General features: G+C 35.5%; 1 protein-coding gene across 6 annotated transcripts in view; it reads right to left on the reverse strand.

Annotated features, from left to right (window-relative positions):
* LOC127867686 (atrial natriuretic peptide receptor 1-like) overlaps window positions 1-24,161 on the reverse strand; it is a 740,759-nt gene that overhangs the window by 192,293 nt on the left and 524,305 nt on the right. For all 6 annotated transcript variants that reach the window (XR_008043618.1, XM_052409008.1, XM_052409007.1 and 3 more), the window contains 10 exons: window positions 12,773-12,871; window positions 11,906-11,983; window positions 10,866-10,970; window positions 9,739-9,810; window positions 8,894-9,059; window positions 7,501-7,656; window positions 6,135-6,306; window positions 4,771-4,920; window positions 4,023-4,146; window positions 132-200 (listed from right to left, as the gene is read on the reverse strand). Coding sequence is in view for 5 of the 6 variants with exons in the window: in XM_052409008.1 (XP_052264968.1) it covers window positions 132-200; window positions 4,023-4,146; window positions 4,771-4,920; window positions 6,135-6,306; window positions 7,501-7,656; window positions 8,894-9,059; window positions 9,739-9,810; window positions 10,866-10,970; window positions 11,906-11,983; window positions 12,773-12,871 (1,191 nt within the window). In the remaining variant the exon portion in view is untranslated. The remainder of the gene's footprint in view (window positions 1-131; window positions 201-4,022; window positions 4,147-4,770; window positions 4,921-6,134; window positions 6,307-7,500; window positions 7,657-8,893; window positions 9,060-9,738; window positions 9,811-10,865; window positions 10,971-11,905; window positions 11,984-12,772; window positions 12,872-24,161) is intronic.

Consider the following 24,161-nt stretch of genomic DNA (forward strand, 5'->3'; position numbering starts at 1 on the left):
TTTAACCCTTAGATCGTTAAAAACAATCGTTATAAATGAAATAATTGTCACCAGACATGAATTTCAAATTCAGCAGTGAATATATAAAAAATCAAAATTTGCAACAAACAACGTTCCTGCCATTAGCTCACCTTGTAAACATCGAAGTGTTCAATAATTGAATCAAAAGTTGTGTACAGATCGTTAAGTAGGTCTATCACCTGTAACAGAAGACACATCAATACGTCAATATTTAAATAGGAATTATTTAACCATTTGCATGCTGGGAAATTTGTCGTCTGCTAAATTTCTAAACTTAGCATTTTCTTCGATTTTTTTTAAAGAATACTATCAGAATAACAAACAGTTTGGATCCTGATGAGACGCCACGTGTTGTGGCGTCTCATCTGGATCCAAACTGTTTGCAAAGGCCTTCAAAATTCGGTTTCAGCACTGAAAGAGTTAAGCCGCCTCATGCAAACGCTAATGATAACTCGAAACTTTGCTCGTTTTTATGAAGGACAGCGTAGCTCGTGATCAGACTTCGAGATTGCGCAGGCTACGATGGAGTTATGCTGTTCGCATAAGGAATAAGTCCCATTTCATATCAAAGCGCATCAATATTTCAGTGTACCTTGCAGTTTTATTTATACATTGTGTTCATGCATGACCTTACGCAATGAAAACCTCGCCTATTTATGATATAATTAACTCTTTAAAAACATTCATATCTACTCCAATTATTTTAATGAGTTTTAAATTATAGTCTCAACGTTTTAATATACCTTTTTTTTCCAATATGTTTAAATTGTCAGAGTTACAACACGATTGGTATAACTCAGTCTCTGCAGTATTTAACCATCAAGTTGTTGCAAAATAAGATTTGTCTCGAGTTTGTATCGAGCCTGTATTTCAATTTAAAGCTGTTGACTTGTTTAACACTTGTAAGTTACATATTTGCGATATTATTTGGTTGCCCTTGCAGGGAGATTTTAAGGTTGCCGTTGCACGTTTGAACATATTACGATCTATATCAATCTATCGTTCTGATCTCAGTAACGAATGATAGGTATTGATATTTCCACTCCAATAATGTTGCTGTATAATATAGAATACTGCATCCCACTCGATGCATTGCAAAATATCTGCATTAGTGTACTCTCTGCTGAAAGCGCTGTAAATCCACATATATCACTGGAGTATATGGTATATACCTGCATGGGTGTACTTTGTGCTGAAAGCCCTGTAAATCCACATATATCACCGAAGAATAAGGTATATACCTGCATGGGTGTACTTTGTGCTGAAAGCGCTGTAAATCCACATATATCACTGGAGTATATGGTATATACCTGCATGGGTGTACTTTGTGCTGAAAGCGCTGTAAATCCACATATATCACTGGAGTATATGGTATATACCTGCATGGGTGTACTTTGTGCTGAAAGCCCTGTAAATCCACATATATCACCGAAGAATATGGTATATACCTGCATGGGTGTACTTTGTGCTGAAAGCGCTGTAAATCCACATATATCACTGGAGTATATGGTATATACCTGCATGGGTGTACTTTGTGCTGAAAGCGCTGTAAATCCACATATATCATTGGAGTATATGGTATATACCTGCATGGGTGTACTTTGTGCTGAAAGCGCTGTAAATCCACATATATCACTGGAGTATATGGTATATACCTGCATGGGTGTACTTTGTGCTGAAAGCGCTGTAAATCCACATATATCACTTATGTATATAGTATATACCTGCATGGGTGTACTTTGTGCTGAAAGCGCTGTAAATCCACATATATCAGTGATGTATATAGTATATACCTGCATGGGTGTACTTTGTGCTGAACGCGCTGTAAATCCACATATATCATTGGAGTATATGGTATATACCTGCATGGGTGTACTTTGTGCTGAACGCGCTGTAATTCCACATATATCACTGGAGTATATGGTATATACCTGCATGGGTGTACTTTGTGCTGAAAGCGCTGTAAATCCACATATATCACTGGAGTATATGGTATATACCTGCATGGGTGTACTTTGTGCTGAAAGCGCTGTAAATCCACATATATCACTGGAGTATATGGTATATACCTGCATGGGTGTACTTTGTGCTGAAAGCGCTGTAAATCCACATATATCACTTATGTATATAGTATATACCTGCATGGGTGTACTTTGTGCTGAAAGCGCTGTAAATCCACATATATCAGTGATGTATATAGTATATACCTGCATGGGTGTACTTTGTGCTGAACGCGCTGTAAATCCACATATATCATTGGAGTATATGGTATATACCTGCATGGGTGTACTTTGTGCTGAACGCGCTGTAATTCCACATATATCACTGGAGTATATGGTATATACCTGCATGGGTGTACTTTGTGCTGAAAGCGCTGTAAATCCACATATATCACTGGAGTATATGGTATATACCTGCATGGGTGTACTTTGTGCTGAAAGCGCTGTAAATCCACATATATCACTGGAGTATATGGTATATACCTGCATGGGTGTACTTTGTGCTGAACGCGCTGTAATTCCACATATATCACTGGAGTATATGGTATATACCTGCATGGGTGTACTTTGTGCTGAAAGCGCTGTAAATCCACATATATCACTGGAGTATATGGTATATACCTGCATGGGTGTACTTTGTGCTGAACGCGCTGTAATTCCACATATATCACTGGAGTATATGGTATATACCTGCATGGGTGTACTTTGTGCTGAAAGCGCTGTAAATCCACATATATCACTGGAGTATATAGTATATACCTGCATGGGTGTACTTTGTGCTGAAAGCGCTGTAAATCCACATATATCAGTGATGTATATAGTATATACCTGCATGGGTGTACTTTGTGCTGAACGCGCTGTAATTCCACATATATCACTTATGTATATAGTATATACCTGCATGGGTGTACTTTGTGCTGAACGCGCTGTAATTCCACATATATCACTGGAGTATATGGTATATACCTGCATGGGTGTACTTTGTGCTGAAAGCGCTGTAAATCCACATATATCACTGGAGTATATGGTATATACCTGCATGGGTGTAATCTCTGCTAAACGCGCTGTAAATCCACATATATCACTGGAGTATATGGTATATACCTGCATGGGTGTACTTTGTGCTGAAAGCGCTGTAAATCCACATATATCACTGGAGTATATGGTATATACCTGCATGGGTGTAATCTCTGCTAAACGCGCTGTAATTCCACATATATCACTGGAGTATATGGTATATACCTGCATGGGTGTACTTTGTGCTGAAAGCGCTGTAAATCCACATATATCACTGGAGTATATAGTATATACCTGCATGGGTGTACTTTGTGCTGAAAGCGCTGTAAATCCACATATATCAGTGATGTATATAGTATATACCTGCATGGGTGTACTTTGTGCTGAACGCGCTGTAATTCCACATATATCACTTATGTATATAGTATATACCTGCATGGGTGTACTTTGTGCTGAACGCGCTGTAATTCCACATATATCACTGGAGTATATGGTATATACCTGCATGGGTGTACTTTGTGCTGAACGCGCTGTAATTCCACATATATCACTGGAGTATATGGTATATACCTGCATGGGTGTACTTTGTGCTGAAAGCGCTGTAAATCCACATATATCACTGGAGTATATAGTATATACCTGCATGGGTGTACTTTGTGCTGAAAGCGCTGTAAATCCACATATATCAGTGATGTATATAGTATATACCTGCATGGGTGTACTTTGTGCTGAACGCGCTGTAATTCCACATATATCACTTATGTATATAGTATATACCTGCATGGGTGTACTTTGTGCTGAACGCGCTGTAATTCCACATATATCACTGGAGTATATGGTATATACCTGCATGGGTGTACTTTGTGCTGAACGCGCTGTAAATCCACAGATATCACTGAAGTACATAATATATACCTGCATGGGTGTAATCTCTGCTAAAAGCGCTGTAAATCCACAGATATCACTGAAGTATATGGTATATACCTGCATGGGTGTACTCTCTGCTGAAAGCGCTGTAAATCCACAGATATCACTGAAGTATATAGTAACCGACTCGAACGTCTCCGGCATCACAGTCTCGCCTCGAATAAGTTGACCCGCCACTTGTCTGTCATGGAAAATAAAAAAGTGGCACATTTGTCAATATTTTTCGAAACAAGTTTCACGAAATATCAAGTAAAAGAACTATTAAGACGAAGACATGTAATACATCTTATAGGTTTATTTCTTTGTTCTGACTGTATTTGCACACTTGAAAATGTATGACCTCGAAATAAATGACGTAATGTATGATACAAAACATCATAACACGTATAACAACACTTAATTATAATTGTTCACATTGACAAAAAGACGCCAAGTAACGACGTTTGAAACATTTCTTCTCAGCCTGCACGTTGGATGTACATATTCGAATGTTGTATGGGTACGATGTCTATCGGTGTCGGTGCTTGACTAATCCAATCTGCTTTGTAATTTATATTAACCCATTAATGCCTAGCGTCCTGAAAGAAGGACATTGCAAACAGCGTAAACCCAGATGAGACGCCGCATGATGCGGCGTCTCATCTGGGTCTACGCTGTTTGCTTAAAGGAATTTCTGTAAGAAATGTTCTAAATATAGAAATAAATATGCTAGACATCCCTAATTTTGGAAATAAATTGATCCAACTTAGAAAGATGGGAGAGTCCACTAGGCATAAATGGGTTAATAATAAATTGTTTTACTCACTTAGGTAGCATCATGTACAGCAAATCCTCTGCCTTCTTTTTCTGTTCAAGGAAGTCCGCCGTCCTTTCCTCCACCAACGACTCCAGATTGTTTGCGTATTGCTCCATGCGGGATAGAAGATTGTCCAAAATATTCCCCTTGTCTCCCTCCCTGAAAGTACAAGTTTCAAACGTCTTTACTTGTCCTACATATGTGATAGAATATCATATACATGTAAAACATTCCATTTTAGAACATTCCCAACGATGACCAAGTTCGATAGTGTTCTATTGATAATCTATGAACGATAGAAGATTGTTCACAATATTCCCCTCGTCCCCTTGGACCTTGAGTTGCAAGGCTATTGAAAATAAAATAAATATATCAACTTTCAGAGTTTAAAAAGTTGTATATGCTTTTTTATAAAAATGGTGTTCATGGAATGTACAATATATTTAATTGTAAAGTATCCTAAAGTATCTCAACATATTTATACATTTTTTTTTATGATTCGTAATTATCATAAACAGGTTAAAATGCGCCCGTTTTTCACATATGCCCCCGATTGTACTACACAAATAACAAAACAAAAATGTGCATAAAACGCAACTGAATGTAATATGCAGTGTATTCCCAGACAATGCATCTAAAATGTGGAGTTGTGACCTGTATTTCTTAGAAAACGGACGTAGCGTCTGTACACGATGTTCGTACCATAAAAACGATCATATGTTAAAATTATGTTTCTGTACTTCCCATGCAGCTTATTTTCACTTATAGATTCACTTATAGTTCGCGAATAGATATAAATAAACGAGGATGGGCAATCAGGCTTTATCAGGCTTTTTACGTCAACGTCATGCTCCTCTCCCTGGGTTCTCGAACCAACAAAGGTCACGTGGCACTGATTTATGAAAACCCAGTATATGAGCCTTGCTATGGGGAAACGAGGATTATTGCAAGTGCGTAAAGTGTCGTTCAGATTAGCCTGTGCAGTCCACATAGGTTTATCATAATCAAACTAGGCTTATAAAACTGCACAGGCTTATCTGGGACACCTCTTTTCGCACATGCATTAACCAGAGCGTTGCTCATATATATGTGAAACAGCGCTCTGAGAAAACTGGGCTTAATGTATGTGCGTAAAGTGTCGTCCTAGATTAGCCTGTGCAGTCCGCACAGGCTAATCAGGGACGACACTTTCCGCTATTAGGTTATTTTAAGTTTCAAGGAATTTCCTCCTCACCGAAAATCAAGTTAAGGCGGAAAGCGTCGTCCCTGATTAGCCTGTGCGGACTGCACAGGCTAATCTGGGACGACACTTTACGCACATACATTAAGCCCAGTTTTCTCAGAACGCGACTCATATTTGAAACAGCGCTCACTTATTCAGTTTTCTGACGATGCTCTTCAGGATGGCAAAGTCCGGTCTCTCCATAGGGTCCTCGGACCAGCAGCGGCGGATGACATGCGCCAGCTCGTCACACGGGCAGTCAAACTCCTCCAGGGTGGGGCGGAACGGGGGCTTAGACCAAGCCTTCACGCGATCTATGATCTCTTTAGAAACGAGAAAAAGTGATGAGGAATAAGAGAGAGAACAATTAGGGAATCGGCGCGATTTAAAGGAAGACAAATGTCATATCTCTTATTTCCATGTTTTGCATATGACGTGTTTGGGGATTGGTTTATCCTTTGAAGTATGTTTCGGAACGGCGGCTCAGACTTGACCTTCACGCGATCTACAATTTTTATAGACATGAAAAAAGCGACGCAAATTAAATGGCGGGAAATAAAATGGATTGGCCGATCTTTCAAAATTAAGGGCTTGTATTTGGAGGTTTGTTTGAAACAATCAAAGGGTGGGCGGAATGTTTGCTTTTGTTTTGCCTGAACCTGAACGCGCTCTACGATCTCGGTAGAAACAAGACGGAAGTTTCGCAGGTTGAGAGAAAGAAAAAAGGATTTGCTATTACATGAAATACTGCAAGTAAGATATGTTTCCTTTTTTGTTCTATAAGTTGATATTTAATAAAAAATAATTGTGTTAGCTACATAAATAAACCAACCTTTCGTCTTTGATCTCTTGTTCAACTTGGTAATCCGCCAGATATCCGTACACGTTATCGCATATTTTAGTGATATTCATTTATCAAATAAAAATTTAGAAAAAAAAATTAAACTACTGAAATATTATCAGAAAATTACTACTGCTTTTTATATTTATTTAAGACAAGTATCCATGGCCAATTCTAATCTTGTTCAACCAAGAAATGAAAATCAAGTCTGAGAAATACCGGTTACAATGCAATATGCCCATCTGCGGCAAAAATCAATTTCGTTTGTCTGCGTGTGTCACGCAATTCTACAGAGTCGTGTATATGCGATCCCATATAAGAGAAACTAGTTGGACACTGCATGGGAGGTATTTGTTTGAATTTGTTAACAAAATAGTACGTTTGAAGACCAAAAGGTAAACAATCTCAATGGGACACATAGTTAAAACAAGTGATTTAAGGTAAATGTGTTTTTGTTTCATTTTATGCATGCAAAATATTTCGTTGTATGTATTGTAACAAGATAACAATGTGCAAGTTAAAACGTATATTGTAAAGAAAGATCCAATAACACGCTTACCTTGATATTTAAGATCTACGTTAACCATTACGTTAGTAACAAACGTGTTATTAAAGTTAAACGTTTACAATGACATCAGTATCAAACTTAAAATTTAAGTTCATATTTTTTACTAACCTTGCAATTCAAGGTCCAAGTTTGCAAGATAGAAGACGCCGCTTCTATAGACGATTTCTTGACAGATGATGGCGAAGCTATAGACATCCCCCTTCTGGGTGCCGCTTGGAGGACGAGTGTTCATGCGTAGCAGCTCTGGCGCAGTCCATTGAAGGCCTGAAACAACATGCCTTTTTACAAATTCCATTTACATTTAAGAGTTTTTTTCGTAAATTATATCTTATGAAGCCGCTGATTTATTATCTGATCAATACATAGCCACCAATATTTAACAACTTATATTTAAATCAATTCGCTCCGACAAGCGGACAACTCATTTCTATCTCCGCATGCAGTCGTAATCCCATCAAACGTTATTTAACTAGTTTCACTTCTGTAATACGAGTTTGAGCTCCAATAAAAGACACCTGACTGGTTAACTTACTGATTTAATATTGGTAAGTGCTCCCATCAAAGAGGTCATCGCATTAATTCTTTTGTTACTGTAACATGGGTACATGCTTACATAAAAGGAATCTGAACGGTACTGCCACCCAGACACGTCATTTTGCTTCTTCACTTAATTCTGTTACATTGGCACGAACTCATGACGACCTTATCAAACCGATTTGACTGGATTTCTTGCTTTTTTATATGCGTGCTCTCATCAAATTTATACGAGCCGTGCTCGGAGAAAAGGGATTTAAAGCATAAAGTGTCGTCCCAGATTAGCCCGTGCAGCCCGCACAGGCTAACCAGGGACGACACTTTCCGCCTAAACTGAATTTTTGCTATGAAGAGACTTTCTTGAAACGAAAAATATCTTAAAAGCGGAAAGTGTCGTCCCTGATTAGCCTGCGCGGACTACATAGGCTTATCTGGGACGACACTTTACGCACATGCATTGAAGTGATATTCTGGGCATCTAATAGTTTATATGTGTCTATCGCAACCGTTGTTTATTTTTGGTGTTTTCACTTCATATACACTTATATTTGTTAATGCAACATCAATATACTAAAACAATATACCGGAAAGAGAAAAATAATCCCTTTGAATATCAACCGTACTTTCGTTTTGACAACCGACGACAGAAATGGTTCGATGTACGACGTGTGTCTAAATGTAGTTTTCATGCAGATTCGTTCATACGACACAAAGACGCAATTTTGCTTTACGGATCATTTCGGCTTAGAGGACTGGGTGAGTCAAGTAAAATATCGAAACTAATATATATTTTTATAAACAACTGGTAGCAAAATGAGTTGCAGATAATTGGTCAGTTACCACATTTGAACTAATTCTTTTGACCTTTTAATTCTTTCCAGCTCAATTCAACAGTGAAAAATGCCCATAATATCACTTTAAATCCCCTTTTCACATAGCAGGGCTCAATTACATGTGTTTCACTTACTTCTGTAATACTGGTATGAGCCTTCCTGGAGTTCCTGGTCCTGTCCCCGTAGATCATGCAGCCCAAAGTCCGTTATCTTCAACACGAACCTCGAGTCGACCACACAGTTCGTGGACTTCAGCGCCCCGTGGCTGCGGATCTCCGTGCTACATAGGTACGTCATCGCCTGGCAACGATATAATTATATCAATACTAAATGGCCTAGCAAGATGTCTGTACATAGGTACGGCATCGTCTAGCAATAATTTTAAGGACATATGTACAATGCACGTCATCGCAAAGCAAGTTAATTTCGCTTATGTTTCAATGCCTTTCGACTGGAAATATCAACCTTCTAACCTAATTACAACCTAATTTACGAACTCACAGACAACACATGTAAACCCACACATAGACATGCGTATCTGACTTAATTTAACAAATGCTGAGTTACAGTTTTATCAATTAGAGATTATTACACTTGTCAGGTGTACCCTCATGGGCAGAAAGAACACCGCCTTGTTTTTAACCTTTGTGTTGCAGATGTTGTATGGGCCTTTGTAAATAAGGGCCAATATTTATTTAGATCCATGTATGGGAATAGATAGGGCTATAAGATAATCAATTGTTGAAATTTTAATGTTTACATATAATTGTTTCTTCAATGAACACGTTTCCCAATCAAACATATATACATGTGTTATCTTACATTGTGCTGATACATTCTAAATGACTGCGCCGTCTCCGTTCTTGGGGCACTTGTTATAACAAGGTCAAAGTCAACATAAGTATGCCACATTGTTACCGTTAATGTCTTATAGTAACATAAGTAATACATGTATTTATATGGATAATCATGTACATACCCTTACGATGTCCTGCATGAGAGAGTATCGGAACATCCAGTCGAGTTTGATCTGTTCATTCTCCAGTACATCCTAAAATAAAATTAAACAAACATGCATTTGTGTTGTATAATTTTTCAAGCTTAGTTAGTCGATCGCTGTGATACAACTCCAAGGATCGCTAACTTAGTAGTTTCAGCGTAATATACTGGAAAAACTGTCTCAATTTATAATTTATCGTAAGCTTAAACTCGATTTCCGATTGTCGTCCAAACTGGATGACATGGCTTGTTTAAATATTCATAAAAAAAAATTCTATCTGAATGGTTAAACTTTTTTGCCCATATTATACGCTTCCAATTTCAGTTCATTGTAGAAACATTCCAATGGTAAAAATGTACGTAATTACCTAAAAGATATTGAAACCCGGGAGAAATCAACTTACAATAAAACAATGAGCAACTATTGCTCTAGATTTTCCCATACATTTATCAATTTATTAATGCTAAGTGGCGTTTGCCTTACAGAAACGGGCAAGTTGTATACGGCTCACTCAAAATGCCGGCTTAGTTGCAAATAACATTTTTGACAGGGAAAAAATGACTACTGTATATGCTTGACTTTTGGATACGAAAACGCGTTAAGTTCAGATTACATTGATGACATCCATGACCAATTTTTTTGTTATATATTTCTAGATTTTCAGATGCTGTGACATGTATATTTTCTTCTGACCTTTAAAGAGTATATCATATAATGGGACTACCAATCACAATGGCTACGTGCAATACTTAAAATACGATTTCCATCCCGTTAGTTCACCGTAGGTTTCACTTTGTTTATATTAAAATAATAACTAGTTACATGTGTGTCTTGTTCTAAGAAAACTGGGCATAATGCATGTGCGGAAAGTGTCGTCCCAAATTAGCCTGTGAAGTCCGCACAGGCTAATCTGGGACGACACTTTCCGCTTAAACTAGATTTTCGGTAAAAAGGGACATCCTTTTTACGAAAAATACCATTAAAGCGGAAAGTGTCGTTCCTGATTAGCCTGTGCGGACTGCACAGGCTTATCTGGGACGACACTTTACGCACATACATTATACCCTGTTTTCTCAGAACGCGACTCATGTTAACTTAGTCTGTACCTGTAGTGAGCCTTTCTGACAGTACTCGGTGAGGATGCACATGTGCGGATCGTCCAGACACGCTCCGATGAACCGCACAATGTGATCACTGGCCAGGTCCTTGATCTACAGAGCCGAAACATCAAACATTCAGTATGTTAGAGTGTAGTTGATCTATGAAAATTAGAAATGAGAAATAACATGCCAAGTTGTTCCAAAGGGAACAATTGTTACTAGTAAAAAAAGCCAATCAAAACAGCACGATATGATTGCTTATAAGGTTCGTGGTGTGTCAAAGCGAACGAAAACGCAACAATTCATAAGGTTTTGCTTAACTAACATTAGAACACTATCCCATCGTAAAAATTATCTCATTGATCTGTTCAAGAACAAATACACTCAGCTCTTCGATAAGACAATATTTATTTGCATGTTTGAAACACTTTAAAGCACTAAATACAACAAAATAATTAGGACCGCGTTCGCCACGTTGAGTAAGCACTCGGATATGTAATGCGCACTGATCTCATGTTGAGTCAAGTGAGGACTAGAATAAGTGACGTGGTCATCGCAAGGAGCATCCTCGCAGGCAAGACATAATTTATATAATTAATTGATGACGTCAAAACATGCGACACTATTTTATCACATGTCATACCCTGTTTCCCATGTAATATAACTATTACGTATATTTTTATCTTACACATGTGTAACATAATTTTTAAGCGTTTTCATTGGCTTATTTTCGGTCGATTGACTAATCGCATTTTGTTATTTTGCTGAAATGACGTTGCAACGTCAAATGACGTCACGAAATGTAAACAACATTCAGGATTTATCATTATTTTTGCGTGAATATTTATTTAATTTGCTCATTTAAAAGCATGTGATAAAAAGATCTGACACTCGTTGTCCTTTCATACCATATTTTATTGACCTCGTTCAGGAAATTCGTTAGTAAGCTCGCCAAAGGCTCGCTAACTAACAAAATTCCTGAACTCGATTAATAAAATATGGTATGATATGACAACTCGCGCCAGATCCTAAATATACGAACTTACCCGTTTAATCTCTAGCAGGAGCGGTTTCTTGACGTCGATGCCGGTCTTATGTATTTGCTTTATTGCTACGATAGCACCCTGTAGCAAAATATGATAAAGTGTTTATAAAACAAAGATTTCAAACTTCAACTTAAGCTGCACCAAGAGGAGAGAAATCTTGTCATAATATGAGTCGTGCTCTGAGAAAACTGGGCATAATACATGTGCGTAGAGTGTCGTCCCAGATTAGCCTGTGCAGTCCGCACATGTGCAGTCCGCGCAGGCTTTTCAGGGACGTCACTTTCCGCTTCTTCGTTAAAATGAAGTCTGTTCTTAGCAAAAATTCCTATTTAGGCGGAAAGTGTCGTCCCTGATTAGCCTCTGCGGACTGCACAGGCTAATATCGGACGACACTTTACGCACATGCATTATGCCCAGTTTTCACAGAACGCGTCTCATATGAAGTGCCTCTACAACTGACAACCTCTGGAAATAGGAAATACGACCTCATTGATGATATGCGCGGGAACACAAAGCCATATCGTTGTTAGTTTTCTTTTGTATTACATTGTCGATGCTTGCAAGAATACGTGTCAGAAAGATTAGCAAAACCAGACCTTATTTTGATTGACTTAATGTCACTTCGCCATTGTGCAATGATAACAATACAAAACGAGACAACGCGTAGCAACAGCATGAACTGTTTGGGGAAAACGAGTGACTTGATATGGCATCGCTTTCTTTAAGTACAGTTGAAAACACTCATAATTATTATTTATGGCCTGAATGCATTCGCATGATTTTTTTCCATGATTTTCGGTATCATTTATTATTGGAGTTTTACATTAGATTAATTTTACTTGATATCCACTCAAAAAGAATGTTTACCTTGTAATATCCAGTTTTTGTAAATAACTGTCTTTGACCGACGTCACTCAAATGAACTGCTATGGTATCGCCTGAGCAAGATGACGTCACGGAATAGCGCTAAAACATAAAAATTATATCAAAGGCTAAAAAAATGGTCCACTGTAAAATCTTATTAAAACGTTCACTGAGTATGTGTACAAAACGATACCAAATTCGTTGGATTAATTGACAATGGAAAAGTTAATTAAAGTTTTATATTTTAATGAAACAGTGGCCGTCAAATCACTCGCGTGAAACAGTTGGTTATTAGAATAAGAAACATGCTTATTTGTAAACATGTAATATTACTACTATATTCTAAACACCTTGTTGTTATCGGATGGTAATTACAAGACTGCTAACCAAAACAATATTTATCAACATCATTAACGTTCCCGTTGGATATGACAAACAACATAGATCGACATATGCCTTTATTTTGATAGACGATGCAAGTATTATATCAATGAATGCGTTCATTGCAAAATAAACGGACATGTAAACATTGTCTAAGTCTATATTTATAAATAAGTACAGAAGATTGACTGACTGAATACAGACAACTATAAAAAAATTATTGCATTGCGTTAACATTCGTATAAAAAAAAGTTATGTATCTGGTTTGTTTTGAATTAAAGCAAATATGTCAATGATAGTAAGCCGCTCCTACTAAACTACAAGCGGATTTACAAATTCATGTTAATTTTTGTCTTCATGTTAGAGATTCCGCTCGCCAAAATATTAAAATTGTATAACACTTTGAAAGAAAAAGTGGTAAGGGTAGAGTATAAGCAAAATAGGTACATGTATTTTTTAACATTTGAAACAATTAATTAATAGTTGTATACATTGAACAAACATAGTAGATGACCATGGTAAACATACAAATGAATAATATTATATATAATTTGTCTTTCTTTAATCGAGTAAAATAGATATAGAAATTATCATCGAAAGTAAGTGTTTTTATCACCCACATATGCAAAGTGCAACATTTGTTTTGACGAGCTAAATTAACACTATATATCTAAACTTGTTGATTCCAATGTGAAAGTGAAATAAGTTAAATAAAACAAATAACACGCACCGTTGCTTTTAAAAGCCAGTCTTTACAGGAAAGTTGTTTAAACAAAATTTAATTATGAATTATATAAATGCACATTCAACTGCCACAAACCATAATAAAGATAGATTATGTATGAAATACAATGCCGTATTAAATATGAAAAACATTCTATCTTAGAAACTACGAAATAAATAGCGCATGACCCGTATATAGCTTTGATAATTGCAAAAATACACACTGTGAACTAAACAAAGGAAAAAATACCCGTGAATTTAGTGTAGACACAATCATTTGTTCAGAGGATATTTGTTGTTTTAAGTAGATTATTGATCTTAATTCAAGCGTGATAAAAATATTTTTATTTTAACCTGTTTGTTCAATTTTTCAAAGAGTTAAACTTGAGAATTTCTTGGAAATAATACCATAATAACGTCAAAATAAAGATGTAATTTAATTGTGTGTTTTGTGAATATTTTCTACTATTCTTAACAATGAATTAGCACTTATAAACTCTGATATTTCCTTAAAAACCACAGGACGACTAGAATGACAATGGTATAAAACATATTGATATGGGTGAACATGCGGGCTTACTAGCAGTTCCTCAATTATGAAAACTAAACAGTTCAAGCGTTTCAAGTTTATTAGACGAGCGTTGCCAATAAATTGGTTGTTTCTCTTATCTTATTTAACTTCTTAATTAGTCCAATTAATTGTCTATAAATAAGACGATAATCTTAAACAATAAATACATGAACGCGAATATGAGGACAAAATGACAATATCATTACTTAATATAATGTTTTATACTTACATGTATATATCATAAAAGTTCACAATAATTTGAGAAGATAAATACAAGAAGTACAAGAGTATTTAACCAGTAAATTATTTGAGAGAAAAATGGTCATTACTGTATAAGATGTATTTATTATGTATAAATATATATGAAAATAAATAATGATCTTACAAAATATGTGGAAAGATGTTCAACAAAAATAAATACGATATGCTTATACTAGTTTTAAATATAACAAATGTCAGTTTTACATTGACCTAAAACATGCGTTTCAAAAATAAAACAAAACGAAACTCAATCATCAATTCATACTTGGATAGAAGATATTTTAAACCAAACACACAGTTTCTGAAAGTGATCCGTTTGGAAAACTGGTAATGCGAATTCTTATGGTATTTAATACCAATTATTATCCCATTGTTCATAATTAATGTCATAGGCATAATTGATTTTTGGATTATTTCTATAGCGACGCTTACGTGCACTTTAACCTAAAATACTTGACCTTTCCAAGGTCGTAACTCGAGCATTATGGTATGAGCAAGTAGGAACTTGCTTTAGATAAAAGATAGGTAAATCACAGGAGGGAATCCCGTATTTTTTTGTATATATGCTATAATAGATTTCTATAATAGCATATATACAAAAATACGGGATTCCCTCCTGTTAGGTAAATGGTTAAATTAATATTTCATTTGATAATTCTTATGAAGTTTCATCTGCGATTAATAAATGATTTAAGAATATTTCTAGTTAATATCATAATACTTTACCTAAACGGGTTATGGTAAATATACACATAAACAGAGTCAATACAATAAGTAAATAAATATAAATATTTGTAGTCAGATAATGTATGATATGATGTTAAACTGATATGACGTGGCATAAAAATAAAACAATTAACATAATACAATGCGTGTGTAAATAATCTCTTAAGCAATAACACATTCGATAAATAATATGTACTTTCATTATGTATATGACTTATAATGACAAATTGTTGTTTTTTATGTGTAAATATCTTATATTATACAATATAATGAGGCCTTTATAATTATGTATTACCGTATCTGATATGTTTTATGCTGTTTAAATTTATTGTTATTATTAACCCATTTATGCCTAGTGGACTCTCCCATCCTTCTAAATTGGATCAATTTATTTCCAAAATTAGGGATGTCTAGTATATTTATTTCTAAATTTAGAATATTTCTTACAGAAATTCTTTTAAGCAAACAGCGCAGACCCCGATGAGACGCCGCATCATGCGGCGTCTCATCTGGGTCTACGCTGTTTGCCAAGGCCTTTTTCTAGACGCTAGGCATAAATGGATTAATACAATTGAAAATATGTTTAGAAGGAATACAATTTCGAAACTCACAAGCATCATACACAGGTGTACCGGATGATTTAAATAATAAAAAAATGCGTAAACAAGTATGGTGAAAACATGATGCATTTTCTATGAATCAATTTGGTTTCATCGACACACTCTTTTTACATGAAACAGTTTTGGATTTATGACTTGGCATGGGCGTTCAAACGTCAATTTAATTCTTTCAGTGCTGGAACCGAATTACGAAGGCCTTTGTAAACAGTTTGGATCCAGATGAGACGCCACAAAACGTGGCGTCTCATCAGGTTCCAAACTGTTTGCTATTCTGATAGTATTCTTTGAAAAAAATCGAAGAAAATGCTAATTTTATAAATTCAGCAGACGACATTTAGCAGACGATCAATATCCCAGCATGCAAAGGGTTAACCGTACGTGAAGTACATGGAGAACATAGGTTAAATGCCTCTGTACACAACCATGCGATATGTGCTAACAAAAATGTAAATGGTTAGTAAATTATTTAAAGTGTTATTAACATCTAATCTATTACCCTGTATTTTTGCTCAACAAATAAGCAAAACAAATCGATGCAGATAACAATACAATTTATCGATCTACTTCAAATAGAGCTCTAAATCTAACGATAATACTGAACACGTCTTTGGATTAACCCATTTATGCCAAGCGTCTAGAAAAAAAGGCCTTGGCAAACAGCGTAGACCCAGATGAAACGCCGCATGAGGGTCTGCGCTATTTGCTTACAGGAATTTCTGTAAAAATTTTCAAAATATAGAAATAAATATACTACACATCCCTTATTTTGAAAATAAATTGATCTAATTTAGAAGGATGGGAGAGTCCACTAGGCTTAAATGGGTTAATTTATCACAAGAAGTATGTTGACCGAAATAGTATAATATATAATGATTGAATATAGCATGAGAGTAATACATCAAACTAAAAATGTAAAGGGATGCTGTTGTACAATTTAGATATGCATGGCCTTGTAAGTTTTATACTTTCTTATCTCTGTACTTTTTTTGCGGTACAATAAAGTTTACAAAACCTATTCAAGGAGTGTTTGCAAAACATGCTTTACTGTATATTTGGTTATGATATTAAGATTAAAGGCAGTCAACGGTTTATAAACTAAAAATCAAATAGAATGTTTCTGATCCCTTATAAGTAAATTGAAAATATTTTAATAATACATCAGCAAGGAAACATGTAGCTACATATCCATATTGCGTTAATAAAAAAATACATGTGTAGAATTGTTTGCATTTTGGAATGTGTTTAACAAGTTTTGTTATCGAAAGGGAAAAATAAGGATACATATCTATGCTGTAGTGATACAAACACATGTAAATGTTTGAATTTTGGTAAATGCTGTATGACAGAAGACTCAATGTTGCACCATTTGAATGATAACGTGATGACGTAATAAATTACGTCGCAAGCGATCACGCTTCAATGACATCACTTGTTATGTGTAGAAACATATTGGCATTATCCATGTTTGTAAGGAATCCATGTTGGTATGTCATCCAGATGACGTCACGATGACGTTCCAATCATTAAACGCTCGAGTGATTTTCAAGGGGAAGTATATCTTCTAAAGTCAAGGAGTACGCATCGTCGCCTGACGTCATTTCCGCCCCAACTTCCGGAAACCATAGCTTGATTGCCCGAATTACGCAGGCGGGAATAGGCCACTTCGTCTGCCTCTCTAGAACCTCACCGCTGTGCAGCCAGCAGAGGAACTGCCGTGTCGCCATCAGCCGTTGCTTACTGAAACAAAACGTAAGACACCCATTCCAGCCATGGGTTCTTTAGACAACGTCAATATACATTGTCCGTTACGTCATGTATGACGCCGAATGATTCGAAAAATCAACAATAAAAAAACAAACAACTAAACAGGATAACAGTAGGAACATTTTCTAAATTGTAACGTGTTTTAAGATAGATACTGATTTATACATACTATTTTTACATCCAATTATTATTTTATGGCGAACTACTGAGTAAATCAGAAACTTGTCATGTGAACGATAACTAAAAGCTATAACCATAACGTTCAAATATAATGAGATTTACAATTAATATTATTGTTTCTTAAAACAGTACGTTTCTGTTAATTCTCAACATTTCACATTTACAGCTATAACCATTAATAACAGTTTTGTTATTGATTAGTTCAAAGATATATTGGGTGAAACGCTTTACTTATAACATAAACGCACAAACGAATAAGTAGATAAACTGAAAACAATTACTTTCTGCGGCTTTTTCCTGTATTAAACAAACAAAGTATTTGTATTGAGCCTAATGGGTGCATTACATCAATAAACATTCATGTACAAACATGGACTAGAAAGAAACTGCTCGTAAAATGTCATACTCTTTTCACAATTATAATGCTCATTATGAAAACGTCATATTTTTTTTTATTTTTTTGTAATCAATCTTTCATATTCGAGAAGTTTCTTTCTGAAATTCCCTACGTCAGAGTACTTACTATGGCGTTAACGTCCTCGGCGCCGTTCCACGATGACGACGCGCTAGCATGACGTGAATATAAACCGTAAGCAAGACCTGCGAATTAAGCACCACATCCTGGAAGTCTTTGGTCGCTGTGATGCAGCGTTCGCTTTCCAGTTGATCCTCTAGTTTGTCTATATGACGACAACACATACGTCGATTTTTTTCCGTGACGTCACACTGCCCGCACTTGCACCACGTGCAGCAGCTGACGTTAATCGACGCCTGCGAACGTTCGATTAGCAGTTGACCTTCTACGCTGGAATCTTCTTGCTGAAAACCGTGAAGTCTGCGTCGTATTTAGTGCACGTGTGTTAAGAGTATTGATTTTGCTTTCTGTTCTACAACTTGCTATTTAAAATTCCCGTGACTACTGTTTAATGTGTATTAAACGTCATTTTCAATGGCTGTATCATAATGGCATAAATGGCGTCGCTAAAAATCGCGTGGCGTGTACTTTTAAAAACTTCTAGATCATAGCGTCAAATGATATACCAAAGACGGGGTACGGACATTAGCCCTATGGGACATACGCCCCTAGGACATTAGCCCCTAGGTCATACGCCCCTAGGACATTAGCCCCTTCAAAAAAGTGCACGCTAGGAACTAATTAAAATAGATTCTGATTGCTTTAAAAAAAAGTTATGAACGTTTTAAAACACCTGAGGCTAATCATATAGTACAGAAGATGCAATACTCTTGTTGTTTATCCAGTTGTTAAAAACTTAAATAATTTTTTCGTAAGTTTAATCACTTTTAAAATAAACACAATTTTAAAGTGAAACATGGTTATATAAACATATACTAAGTGATTTGTTTGTTACTAAAAATCTTATAATGTCATCTTGATATTTATATAATTTTCTACCTTTTAATATTGCATTTAATTTTAAAAAGATGTAATTAAATACCTTAAAATGAATTTAAAAATAGGTAGGGGCTAACGTCCTCATGGGCAAATGTCCTAAGGGGCAAATGTCCTAGGGGGCTAATGTCCTAAGGGGCAATGTCCTAGAGGCTAATGTCCTAGGGGCTAATGTCCCAGAGGGCTAATGTCCTACACTCACCAAAGACCTATCAATATACAAAGACCTATCAATATCAATATACAAAGATAAGCGTTATCGGGTTATCGCGGATTTTCGCCCGGCGGAGACGAGACTTCAGTCACGTGACTAAAGGCTATGTACAACGAATATTTCGTGTGTATCGGGCTCGTCAGTAAAAGCGTCGATTGATTCGCAAAATATTAACGGTTATCAAATCAAATGAACGTAACTTGCTGGTGTATAATGTCTTTGTTGGTACAGAATACTGCTTTTTATAAATAAATGACCGATGTAATAAAGCTAATCTTTGCGGTAATCACATTCTTAAATTAATTTTAATGCCATTAATTCACCGGTTCAAAGCAAATATCTTCAAAAAATGTATAAATTCAACAGTTTATGTGTGATAAGCGCACAATTTTGCAATCATTTATGCGGGAAATATTGTATTTACGCTGAAAATAAAAAGCTTATATTACAAGTTTAATTGTCGTAGTTATTAGTAGCAAAGAGCAAAGATCTGTCATTAAAACATGTTTATTGGTGAATATTTTCGTAGAGATTCATTGATCGATTAATAAACATGTTTATTTAAGATCTGCGATTAAACAAAGAAGAAGCATAGATTGTAAAAAAACGAAACGGGTAGGTACAAATTCTGGTTATTTAACTCACTTTTCAGACATATTGAAGGAGCATTCCCGGTAGTTAAAATTCAAACCGGCGCCAGTTGAACGTCTACTAACTCTTTCAGTGCTGGAACCAATTTTTGAAGGCCTTTGCAAACAGTTTGGATCCAGATGAGACGCCACAGAACGTGGCGTCTCATCAGGATCCAAACTGTTTGCTATTCTGATAGTGTTGTTTGAAAAAAATCAAAGAAAATGCTAATTTTAGAAATCCAGCAGAAGACATTTTAGCAGACGACAAATTTCCCAGCATGCAAAGGGCTAAAGGCGAATCTCGAGAGGTCAGCAGGCTAGTGTAGTAGTTCAACAGTGGTCAGATGATTACACTTGCATATGAGGTTGACAGATTTCGCATCTTTTTATAACATGCTTTCCCAAAATAAGTCCCCGTGACCCCGGGACAGACCCCCTGGTTTAACCTACATAACATTCCTACAAACGTTTTAGTTTTAATATAAGAATATAATATCTTGTTTCATTTCCAACAAATTAACATGGTAAAATATAACAAACACGATTTTTTTCATGGGATGATGCTTTTCACCTGGATGATGTTTTAAGACAATATACAGCAGGCGAAGATGCTCTTGATAATTCAAATCATAAGCAAATGGTAATTTATATTTGTCCAGAGTGCAATATGGGGTATAAAAGTATTTCCGGGTTCCGGGGTCACGTCTTGAAAAGGCATGACAAAAATCTCAAATTGGTTTCCATTTTTCTCTTTAAAATTCATAAGTTAAAACAGCGGTAATAAAATATTTATTGTTTTAGGAAAATAGAAATAGACTTTTAAAGTTAGAAAAACACGAAAAACGGATGCGCTGCATTTAATTAGGTCAATACGGAAATAAGTTGTTAAGCCCCGTTTTCCTATGCTACTTCCTTTTGCACACATTTTAAATTCTCTGTAGAAATTCACATTATTAAAATACGTTAAAAACAATAAAAGGTGCCCATGCTTGTGCAAAAGTCTACGGTAGTACCTACGTAGAACGTATCCCCACTTGAGGGTTAACGTTGCATAGAATTAATGAACGAAAAAACGCATGTGAATTATCTGATAGTTTAATAGCATATTTAACAACATACACCATTACACAGCGGTTAATAATAAAGTAACGAAATACTTCTTTATTGAAGATAAGATCGTACTCAAAGATCTTTGGAATTTGTTTACCAAACCATAAAAAACACATTTCATCCCACATAAATTTAAGAAGTAGGCATCAAAATACAAATCCATGTTTGTTTAATATTGTTCCTTTTTAACATCATAATATAGTAGATTATAAATAACAATTAAAATCAATAGTAGATTTTATTTTATGCTTTCCGGTGGTTTATAGAGAAATATCAGTGAATTAAAACTGATAATTTCACTGTTTCAAACAGTGAAAATCAACAGTATACACTTATTTCATGGATGCGCGGTGAACAGTCAAAACTGTTTCCCAAGGTATCAGGGTTGACTTGGGTACTGTTGCCCGAGGCCGATAGGCCGAGGACAACAGTTCCAAATGTCGGCCCTGATACCGAGGGACATCAGTTTAGACTGTTCACCAAACATCCATGAAATAAGTGTTTTATTACCTGATCAAATTTCCAACATAGAAATAACAGCAAACTAATTTTTTATTTACACACAACAGTAATCGATAAAATAAGCAATTTTGATTATTACCTGATGTCTTATATAAATGATAATTAATTATTTTTTGCTATTTCTTCGTCGAAAAAGAAATTTGCAATGTTTTAAACTGGTACCGGTGAATATCGAACTGTTGACCGGTCAACAGTTTGAACTGTTGCCCGCTGGAATAATGACGTCATTTCGTCAAAAAAATGACGTCATTTTAAAGTTAAACAGTCAAAAAAAATTATTTTATCGATTACTGTTGTGTGTAAATAAAAATTTAGTTTGCTGTTATTTCCATGTTGGAAATTTGTTCAGGTAATAAAGCACTTATTTCATGGATGCTTGGTGAACAGTCAAAACTGTTGTCTCTCGGTATCAGGGCTGACATTTGGAACTGTTGCCCTCCGCCTATCGGCCTCGGGCAACAGTACCAAAGTCATCCCTGATACCTTGGGAAACAGTTTTGACTGTTCACCGCGCATACATGAAATAAGTGTATATTATTACCTGATGTCTTATATAAATGATAATTATTTTTTGCTATTTCCTCGTAGAAAAAGAAATTTGCAATGTTTTAAACTGTTCCGGTGAATATCGAACTGTTGACCGGTCAACAGTTTGAACTGTTGCCCGCTGGAATAATGACGTCATTTCGTCGAAAAAATGACGTCATTTTACAGTTAAACAGCCAAAATTATTTATTTTATCGATTAGTGTTGTGTGTAAATAAAAATTTAGTTTGTTGTTATTTCTATGTTGGATATTTGATCAGGTAATAAAACACTTATTTCATGGATGCTTGGTGAACAGTCAAACTGTTGTCCCTCGGTATCAGGGCTGACATTTGGAAAGTCATCCCTGATACCTTGGGAAACAGTTTTGACTGTTCACCGCGCATCCATGAAATAAGTGTATACTGTTTAACTGTAAAATGACGTCATTTTTTCGACGAAATGACGTCATTATTCCAGCTGGTAACAGTTCAAACTGTTGACCGGTCAACAGTTCGATATTTACCGGTAACAGTTTAAAACATTGCAAATTTCTTTTTCGACGAGGAAATAGCAAACAATAATTAATTTTATTTTATGCTTTCCGGTGTTTTATAGAGAAAGAGCAGTGAAATAAAAATGGTTTTCCACTGTTTTAAACAGTGAAAAATAACAGTGAAAAATATCGATATTTGTCACTATTTTACTGCAAAATGACGTCATTTGTTCGACGAAATGACGTCATAAATCCAGCGAAATTATCCACTTAAACTCATTTTTAATGTAAATAAAAGGTGAAAAAAGCATAAAGTAAAAAGAAAATTTGTTTGATTCGATGTAATATCGATTTTATGTCACTCGTGATCATAGAAAATATATATTTTTCACTCGTGGCTGCGCCACTCGTGAAAATATTGTTTTCTATGATCACTCGTGAAATAAAATCGATATTCCACCGAATCCAACAAATATCCTCTATATCATTTATATAAGACATCAGGTAATAATGAAAATTATCGATAATCTTCACTGTTTTACTGTGAAATGACGTCACTTTTATACGAAATGACGTCATTATCCCAGCGAAATTCTTTAAACACTTTAACAATTTAGGCTATGTAAACTGTGAAAAAAGGCATAAAATGAATAGAAAATGTGTTGTATGTTGGATTCGGTGGAATATCGATTTTAATTCACTCGTGATCATAGAAAATATATATGTTCACTGGTGGCTGCGCCACTCGTGAAAATATTATTTTCTATGATCACTAGTGAATTAAAATCGATAATCCACCGAATCCAACAAATATCCTCTATATAAATAACGCACTTAAAATTAAGTGTTTGATTCATCAAGTAGACATGTTCGTATTCAGTGGCATTTTGGTGGTTTATACGAATTGTGCAAAGTTCTATAAATAAACATTTGAAACTTCATCATAAGAGAAACATATCATGAAAAGAACAATATTTCTATGTCAAGTCTAATACAATAGTTACAGTTTATTCAAATCAATTATTTCTTGCAGCTGCGGACTACAGAAATGGTTCACATCCGTCTAGCGGAAAACAAGAGTCTGATACTGCGCTTGATGAAAGCCCTTACAGCAATTCTTCTTCCGCGGCATCCTGCAAAAAATAAATTTTCGTTGTATATGTGCATATATGGTTTCATCAACATTAAGTATGCGTGAGAGATATTGAAGTATGAACATTTACCAATAATTGTTCACATACTAGTGTAATCATAAC

Source organism: Dreissena polymorpha, chromosome 2 (genome assembly GCF_020536995.1).
Source record: "Dreissena polymorpha isolate Duluth1 chromosome 2, UMN_Dpol_1.0, whole genome shotgun sequence".
NCBI lineage: Eukaryota > Metazoa > Mollusca > Bivalvia > Myida > Dreissenidae > Dreissena > Dreissena polymorpha.